Source organism: Peromyscus eremicus, chromosome 11 (assembly GCF_949786415.1).
Source record: "Peromyscus eremicus chromosome 11, PerEre_H2_v1, whole genome shotgun sequence".
In the NCBI taxonomy this organism is placed as follows: Eukaryota; Metazoa; Chordata; class Mammalia; order Rodentia; family Cricetidae; genus Peromyscus; species Peromyscus eremicus.
In genome coordinates, this window is record NC_081427.1 from 55,954,176 (window position 1) to 55,963,463 (window position 9,288).

At 44.5% G+C, this 9,288-nt stretch overlaps 1 protein-coding gene across 1 annotated transcript in view; it reads left to right on the forward strand.

The window, feature by feature from the left end:
- Ankdd1b (ankyrin repeat and death domain containing 1B) overlaps nt 1–7,670 on the forward strand; it is a 59,492-nt gene extending 51,822 nt beyond the window's left edge. Inside the window, 4 exon segments of the mRNA XM_059276297.1 lie at nt 3,177–3,378; nt 4,698–4,829; nt 6,230–6,257; nt 6,259–7,670. Of these exon segments, the coding sequence (XP_059132280.1) occupies nt 3,177–3,378; nt 4,698–4,829; nt 6,230–6,257; nt 6,259–6,289 (393 nt within the window). The 3' untranslated portion in view covers nt 6,290–7,670.
- The last annotated feature ends 1,618 nt before the right edge of the window (nt 7,671–9,288 follow it).

Below are 9,288 nucleotides of genomic sequence, written 5' to 3' on the forward strand. Positions count from 1 at the left end.
AGACTGTTTACTGTCTACATCCCCCTCAGAAGCCAGCTTAGTAGTCTGGATATACAGTCATATATTAATCAATGACAAGGAAACTTGAGACATGTGCCATTAGGCAATGTGATCGTTGTGTCAACACTGCTGAGCACTCTTACACACGCCACACACCTAGGCCAGTTTAGCCACTGTCGTATGTGTGATCCATGATGATCCACATAGCTGTGCAGCCCAAGACTGTGTATGGAGTCTGTCAATGGCTACACAGCTTCCTCGCAACTGCTCTTGCATATCGGACAAGAAAGTCTGTTTTGCCTATAAAAGAACAGTTTCTCATATACAAGTAGAAGTCTGTTTAATCTTCCTCCTTCTCTGACTTATTTTTATTGTTCCTTTTTTGTCTTCTTGCTTCTTTATCCTTCTGTTCATTTTCTTAATCATCTTTATGTTACTGAAGACTCAGATTGCCTTTCCCTTATTCCTTAAGTGGTTTTGCTACACTCGCTTTGGAAAATCAAGCTGTTCAATCCGTCTATTTTTAATGCCTGTTAGCAGTCTATATTCTTTTGGCTAGATGAGAACAAATACCTTTTGCACCAAATGAACCCTTCTTTTCTAAAAAAAAAAAACCAAACCATTGAGAGGTAAGTAGACGTTAAACATTGAGAACCTTGTATAACGCACAAATACAGCTGAAGGACGACCTCGGAAATAGTCCATTGAGAACCCTGGTAACTGGAGTCCTGAGGTCTGTGGTACTGGGAAAACTTGCTTTTAAATAAATAGCATTAATTTCTCTTTCTCTTTTTAAAGTTTATCAAATGCAGTTATTATTTTAAATAATTTTTCTCATTAATCAAACAAGTTTATATCCTGATTTAGTACAAAATAATTACTAATAAAAAGTTCAGAGATAATTTGAACTTTTCTTTTATATCTACTTACATATGTTATATTTATGTACATCACATCTAAATTACCTATATATTGTGTCTATATATACACATACATATTTAACCATATGTACATCCCATTTAAATTATCTCTATATTGTGTCTATATATATATGTCTATATATATACATATTTAACCATATGCACATCCTATTTCAATTACCTATATATTGTGTCGATATATATATACACGTACATATTTAACCATCATCCATCATTAAATTCAGTGGTTCAAAAGCAAAGGATGCTTCTTAAATCTGCCTTTCACTATTTACAATTGTATGTATTTATTATTATTGTGGTGTATGCATGTGTGTGTGTGTGTGTGTGTGTGTGTGGAAAGAGGGAGAGAGAGCACGACTTTTGAGAGTCGGTGCTGGCTGTTCACTTTGAGGCATGGTTTCTGCTGTTGTTTCTGTTGAGCTTGGGTACTGTAGACTACTGACAGCTTAAGTGATTCTCTTTTCCTCTCACCTCACCGTAGAAGTCCTGGGGTTACAGATGAGCACCAGAGCACCCAGCTTTGTAAAATAGGTTCCGGGGATCAGTTTTAGTAGCTGACGATCAGTTTTAGTAGCTCAACCATCTTGCTAGGCCTGTTTTATGCTTTTTACTCTCCATACTTGTGGTGCTCCAGCAACTAGGTCAGTCCCAATGCTTTCCCTGTTAGAAAAGACCTGGGTGTTCTGAGTCCCCTGTTCTTGCCTATAGAAGCCTGAGTGTCCACCCTGCCCATTCTGAGTTCCCTGCCCCTGCCTATAGAAGCCTGAATGTCCACCCTGCCCCAAATGCTAGAATGCAAAGACTGCAAGATTCTCTGAGAAATAAAAATGCACAGAGCGAAGACAGATGCTCATGCTCTTCTCTCCTCATGCTGTCTGATGTTTTGATCTCACTGGGTAGGTCGTTTGATGAGGAGGGATGAGGAGAAAAGGTGCACTTTGTTGGTGCTACCATCTCAGCTCTTAGGATTCCTGGAAACATGGCACCATGTCGGTAGAGACAGAGTGTACTGGAGAAGACTGCAGTTCAGTCTTGTGAACAGTTGTGAGTGCTCACACGTGCCTCCCATTGCTATCCCAGTGTCTGCACCCAAGGCCCAACACCAGCAGAAAGCCTTGCCCTGCTCCTTGGCTGAGATCCCCAGGACTGTGCAGAGCTGTTTGGAGGTGGTGAGGGCTGAGTACAGGCCTACTAAGTTCTCAAAACTCTTGGAAGGCAGGGTCCCATACCCTTAGCCCATCTCCTTCCCTGGCATGAACTCCCATCTTGTTTTTAGAGTATCTTTCATTAAGATTCACTTTCATTTAAATGGAAGACTAAAATAGAAGTCATTCTACATGAAAAAGGAGAGGAGATAGGACGTCTTAACTAAACCTTTTGGTGAGTCATGTCTTCCGTTCCCTCAACAGAGCTGTAATCTTCTGCAGTCCTAATGGCCTGTGTGGTGTAGTTCTAGGAAGCACGACACTTGCTTTTTCCTCCGAGACTCTTCCCTCTAATGTTTTTGAGAGGTTGATTAGGAAAGACTGTGGCAGATCCCACCAAGGAGGCAGAAAGCAGCTTAGAAAGGCAAAAAACCAAAAAACCAAAAACAAAACAAACCCAAGGGAGCAGTCTAGGCACAGTGCTGTCGGGCTTAGCATGGCGGCAGTAGGTTCAGATGAAACCACAGCCACTTCGTTCTGTCCACTACCCTGTCCTCTACTCCCTACCTAACTCTACCCTACCCAGACCTTCCCTGCCCTACCCTACCCTACCCTACCCTACCCTACCCTACCCTACCCTAGAGTTAAGCCTCCAGTGTCCCCTCATGCTCAGGAGAGAGCAGAAAGAAAAGCTATGAGGTTTTATTAAGGATGTATCCAATCTGAACTCCACTGAGGTGTCAATGAGAAAATCCAATACACCAAAGAATAAAGAGAACTCAGTGTTGAGAGTCAGGCCACTAAAGCTGTTGGTTGTGATGTTTCACTTGCCAACATGTCCCCTCTGTTCTTTTTGGAAGTGGGCAAATACCAGTCAGCAACCCAGACACAACACTGCGGAATCACTCACATTAGCTGCTTCAGATACAGTCCTCATGCTTTTTATTCAGACCTTTCTGTCCAACTTGGATGAAAAAAGATGGTCTAGGACAGATGAACAAGTTTTGGCTACTGCTTTACCAATTACTCATGACGTCGGGTAGCAAGGGAGCACGCTGTAAATACCTGGTTACAGTGAATCTTCATTTAGGAGTACCACGAGAACATCCAGGACTCAGCCGCAAGCTCGACACTGACCTGCAAGCAGGACCACAGTCTGGAGAGCAGGCGCATCCGCACGCTCCGCTGGAACCTGGCCTACAGACATCTGAAGGCTAAGGACTGGCAGAGGCAGGCCTGCTTTTGGAGCTTTACGGAGGACCAGATCAGGGCCATCGAGGAACAGTGGTCAGGTGAATGCGGACCAGAGGACATGGACAGGAAGTCATTCAGAGTTGGGAACAGCAGCCCTTCAACACTTCAGGTAAGTGCCCAGAGCCCACAGTAGGCAGAGTCCAGGTCTCACTGCAATAATGGAAGTCATCTCGGCTAAGTCTGCAAAAGCGGTTGGGAATTTAGCAGAAAGTTAGACTCCCGAGAACCTGCCGTCAGCTGTGCTTGCAAAGGTTGACTGTTTTGGCCTGAAAAAGAAATGAAGGCTTCACAATTGAGTGGGAACCAAAGAAGCAAGGATACAATCCCTGGCATGCCCGTGGAACATCAGTCTGGCTTTCCACCAGACTCTGCAGGTTGTCCTAGATGGAAGGCCTTAGAGACAAAGTGCTGCCCTAGAAAAGCTCCCTGTTGAAGCTTTCTGCTCAGGAGGATTCCCTCTACCAGGTTGGGGAAGGGTTCTGGGAGGACATCCTCTGTAAGCCACGCACACGTATGATCTCACTAGCATGGCATTAACATTCACAACCAGTCATATTTTAATTCTCCAGGCAACTGGCCCCGGGAAGTTTGTGGAATTTTGAATGAAGAATGTTGGTACATGTTGTTGGTATTGAAGAAACAATAATACATGTTGTTCTTCAATTCTTCGACAATACAACAATAATACATGTTGTTTGTATCGAAAAAAAAAATTAGTTTTTTTGAGGAGCACATTGTTCCTGCCAAGATCCTAGGCTCCTTCTATGGCATCTGTCCCAGGGAGCCTATTGTGTGTCCCAAGTGACAACAGGTTGTCTTCTGATGCCTCAGGGGGTAGGTCTCAGGGATTTACAGGATGAATAATCCTGACCTGAGTTACAGACCTGCTGAATTGGAGTGGCTGTATGGCACAGGCTTGCGGCCCAGTGATTACAGAACACCAGGGAACTTGTCATACTGTGTACTGTCATTCAAACCTACCTATCGACGGGGGAAAAAAAAAATCTGCATTTGCACAAGATGCCTGGCGAAAACATGTACTTTGAGCCTGACCTGCTAGAAGACCTCATATCTTGTGGGAATTATCTGTTACCCCCAGGCAGGCATCAAAGCCATTCAGTGCCTTATAACTCCCCACCCCTACCTTGTGTGCGCTTAGGAGTGTCTCAGAACAGAAGGAGCAGGCCGGGCTGTCCCATCTCCGAAGGGAGGAATAGCACGACACAGTGAGGAATGGCAAGAGCATCCTCCCATCACTCAGAGGAGGAATGAATGGACGGCAGTAGTCACTTAGAAAAGTGTCAGAAAGAGGTACCAGTGCACAATGCTTCACCCCGGGCCTCTTCTCCTTATACAGGTAACAAGAGCTTCCGTGAGCACGGCTACAGGGCTCTGCTCATCTGGCTGCACGGGGCTCTGATGACACAGCCTGACCCTGCCAAGCAGCTCTACGAGGAACAGGCGCATGCAGGATTCCCAGAATTAGCCAGTGAATTAGTTTGCCACAAACCCACAGAAATCCCTTCTCCCTTCAATGGCGGGGTGGGGGTTACTCCCTGAATTCAGCAGCAGTCTGGTGGGGGTTGGTTGTGGCCAAACAGAACATGGAGCCGTGGAAGGGGCTTGTGTGTACTCTGCAGCATCTGCCTTGTGAAGTCAACCAGTCAGTACTCACCAGTTTCAGCGTTTGAACGAAGAGCGGGGGTGTTTCTGTGTGGCTGTGGACAGGTAGGATGGGGCATGAATGCTCAGCCACCTTCTACAGCTCAGAACTCTTCTCCACAACTGAGCAAGGATTTTCTTCCTCCCAAAGCTACTCGCTCCTATTGGCAAACTCCATCAACTTGGTGGTTGTGAAAATGTTCTCTCTGGGTAGAGATGGCCAGCTGAGCCCATTACAGAAAATCACCCCCCCTCCCAAATTGTCCACTGTGTTCAGGGAACACTCTTTGAAAACACTGGTAAGTTAGCAGCTTTGTAACTCTCCTGTAACGACAGCCACTGAAGGACAAAGTGGAGAGGCATCTGCCATTGTTCCCACGGAGGCCATTCCACCTGGGGCTGAGCACATAACTGTCTCATTCCGGCAGCTGAAGCAGCATTGTTTCAAGCAGGAGTAGGAATGATGAGCACTTAAGACATCTACGTTGCAGGACATTAGCCTCCTCACACAAGGTCCTGCAACTTTCGACATGGTCGTTCCAGTGAAAGTGTATACATGCAAAGTCCGAGGGAAGACTAAGGAGGCAGTGTGAGGAAGTGGTTAGGGCTGTTGTGAGCCTCGCCTTGGCTCCAGCTCTGTGGTCTTAGCAGGTTCTAGAAGCTCATTGCCCCAGTGTGCCCATTCTAAACTAGGGAAGAAAACAACAGCCATTTCTAAAGCTGCTGTGGATGAAATGAATGGTGTGGGGAACACAGTCAACCACATTTAAGGACATCAGCTGTTCGTCTTGAATGTGTGTGCTGGTTAATTTTTGTGTCAACTTGACACAAGCTGGACTCATCTGAGGGGAGGGAACCTCAACTGAGAAAATGCCTCCATAAGATCTGGTCGTAGGCAGGCCTGTAGAGCATTTTCTTAATTAGTGATAAAGGAGGGCTCAGCCCATTGTGGGTGGGGCCACCCCAAGGCTGGTGGTCCTGGGTTCTATAAGAAAGCAGGCTGAGCAAGCCATGGGAAGCAAGCCAGTGAGCACCCTTCCATGGCTTCTGCATCAGCTCCTGCCTCCAGGTTCCTGCTGGATTTGGAATTCTTGCCTTGGCATCTCTCTAATAGACCGTGATTCAGGATATGTAAAGCAAATAAACCTTTTCCTCTTCAAGTTGCTTTTAGTTATGGTGTTTCGTCATAGCAATAGAAACCCTAACTAAGGTAATGTTTTTTTCCAGAAAAGATTCGTCAGTTCAAAGGTAAAACATGCAAGCTCCAAGAAATGTGCAGTCTCCTAAGCTGAAGAATCGACTCAAATGCTTGCCAACTCCTCATGCAGTTTGCTAACTTTGGTTCCTGAGGGTCACAGCTGGCTCCCGGCAGAAGCTGCTCCTCCAGGGATGGAGTGAACACACCCCCTTCCTCAGGCTCCAGCCTCACACTGGCCTTTGCCTTTTTCTTGAGACAAACTGCTGACTTTCCCAGTTCTGTCTTTTGATGGACATGTGGAACACAGTATAGCTGGAAGGGTTCTGGACCTGCTTAAAACCCAGACTCATGTCGGGAGCAGCATGGCGCTGCACATGGGAATGCAAGGGCGTGGAGATCCGGTTTTGGAATTGGATTCTTGGCTGTGAGCGGTGTGCATGTGACATTCTCAGATCTTTGGCTTCCTTTTCTGGTAGATAGAATGTTTCCTCCAGAGACTGGGGTAAAGATGAAGGGAAAACACCAAGAATCCCTGACCTCAAGGTGGGATACAAGTGGGATGCAAGTCATAAACTCTTATTTTTGTAAAAAAACTGCATTTGGAAATTCAGTCACTGCTGGCTTTATACCATACAAGTGCAACCTATTATTCAGAAAAAAAAAAAAAACCAACCCAGACATACAACAGCGATTTTTAAACTCTTCATAATCTAAATATGGATAATTTTAATTCTTTGTATTTTCTGGTACATTCAATTTTGTTCACAACAAACACTACCTTCTGTAACCTGAGAAAGTTACAAAAGGTATCAGTTCTCATCATTGTTTACCTACCTAGAGTCTAATTCTGACTTAGTCTGGGAAAGCTGGTAAGACAATCACGATCAATAATTCTATCATTAATTTACAGTTTCAAATATTTTTCTTACATTGATTGTAAATGGCCTACGTAATACTAGGAATGTTTAAAACAGGTAATATATTCACAAGATTCCAGAATTTAAAAAGTCCCATCTCAGTCTGTTCTTCAGTTTGGCCATACCAATGACCTTGCTAGCATACGTCCCACAACTTAACCTCTGTATGTAAAATAAGTACAAATGCATACTTACTACAGAGTGTTTCCATCAAACGTGTGTTCTTTAACTTAGGCCAATATGAATTATTTGGTGACTTGGACAATCTGTAGCACTTTTAGAGTTAAAGGATGCCTATGATAGTCCTAGCTACATCAACTTCATCAGTATGTCCATAGGACTTGGGTGCACATTGAAAACCTAGCTGTCTGGGCTCCTCAAAGGTCCAGTGTAAGACCAAGGTTTCTGTAGAAAATGGACATGATGCTAAGGAGGAGCCAGGTGAGGATGCTACCAAATTGGCTCCACTTGGTATCAAGCTTGGCTATCTGATCCTAAGAACATTCTGTTCCAAGGAGGGATGAGGGCATCTCATGGCAGTTCATACAGGAGAGGGAGGAGGAGGACTTGATCCACTTGTCACTGTTTTAATGATTTAAATATGTGTTTTGACTGCATGTATGTATGTACACATGCATTCCTGGTGCCTGCGCAGGCCAGAGGAAGGTGTTGAGTTTTCTGGAACTGGAGTTACGGATGGTTCGAAGTTGCCAAGTGGGTGCTGGGAACTGAACGAGGGTCTCTGCAGGATTAGCAAGTGCTCAGTGGTTGAGTCATCGCTGGAGCTGCACACAGTGGGGCTTTTATTCTGGGTCACATGAGTAGTCTCTTAGCGCAGCCTACTGCTTCTCCTGGCTTTACTGAGCAGACAGGAAGTTCTGGGGAGCATGCCCACAGGGAAGGTGTGAGAGAAGGTGCTTCGGCTTGCTGTTCACTAAGCTTACAAGCCCAAAGAGTTAGCTTTTGCTACAGTTGTAGCTAGACCACTGCCTGATATGTCCATAACTCAGAAAAGCTTAAGCACTTATTATAAAATGGAATCATGTTTGCCTACATCACATTTAGTCTCCGAAGCAGGAACAGTGACTTTTTATGATGAAACGAGAGAGCACAGAAGTGGATCATGCTCAAACTGTAGAGGCTTCTGCTGATCAAACCCTCCCATGTCTGCAGGTGGAGGCCCAGATGGACTCCTGAGCACGCGCTCATATACTCCGTAAGTACAGTATCAAACAGGGAAGGGCAGTCCATTCCACTTATATCTCAGATGAGCATCCTAAAATCCATCTAATTACATGTTTGGCCCAAGAGAACAGAGTCATGAACAAACTGCTGAACAGCTTTTCTTCAACGTCAGGTCTGCCCAGATAGTTTCCTTCCTCCCTTCTTTTTTAATTTTCAAAAAATTTATTCATTTATTTATTTATTTATTTATTTATTTATTTATTTATTTATTTATTTATGACAGGGTTTCTCTTACACAGCCCTGGCTGTCTGTCCTGGAACTCACTATGTAGACCAGGCTGGCCTTGAACTAGAGCTCCACCTACCTCTGCCTCCCCATTGGTGGGGTTAAAGGCGTGTGCCATCATGCCTGGCCCAGATGGCTTATTCACCCTGGCCAGCCACTGAAAAGCTTACACTCAGGCTAAAAGCTCTGTAGTCTTGCGGGGCACCCTTCTGCAGCACATGCGTGGATGTGTAGAAAGAACAGTCAGGCTCAATGCTGCAGGCTCCAGTAAGGTGAGAAAGAACAAAGAAAGCAGAGTCATCCCAGCAGGGAGCTTCTCTCTGTCTGGGTGCTAATCAAAAGTCTCATTCACAGATGTAGCCTGTCTCCCTCAGCGTTTAACTGCAGTCCTAGAGACGAAGACTACGACACTGAAGGCAGAAAAGGCTGTGTTTAGAAATACCACTGTTACTCTTGGTCTTTATCTAGAAACTAAAATAGCTTCTTATGTTTTAGTAATGGCAGTAAAAGTCTCTTTCAAAGTTTTGTGTAAATTATGGCTCAGTAACAATGGAAATGATTTCCTTTTAGAAATAATGTACCCTTCAACAATGCAATCAGTGGTAGGCTGGACATGTTTAGAACAAAGTTTTTTTTTTTTAATTAAAAAGTTCTACTTAATTGTTTAAATAAAAATAACAACATTAAAATAATCTCTGCA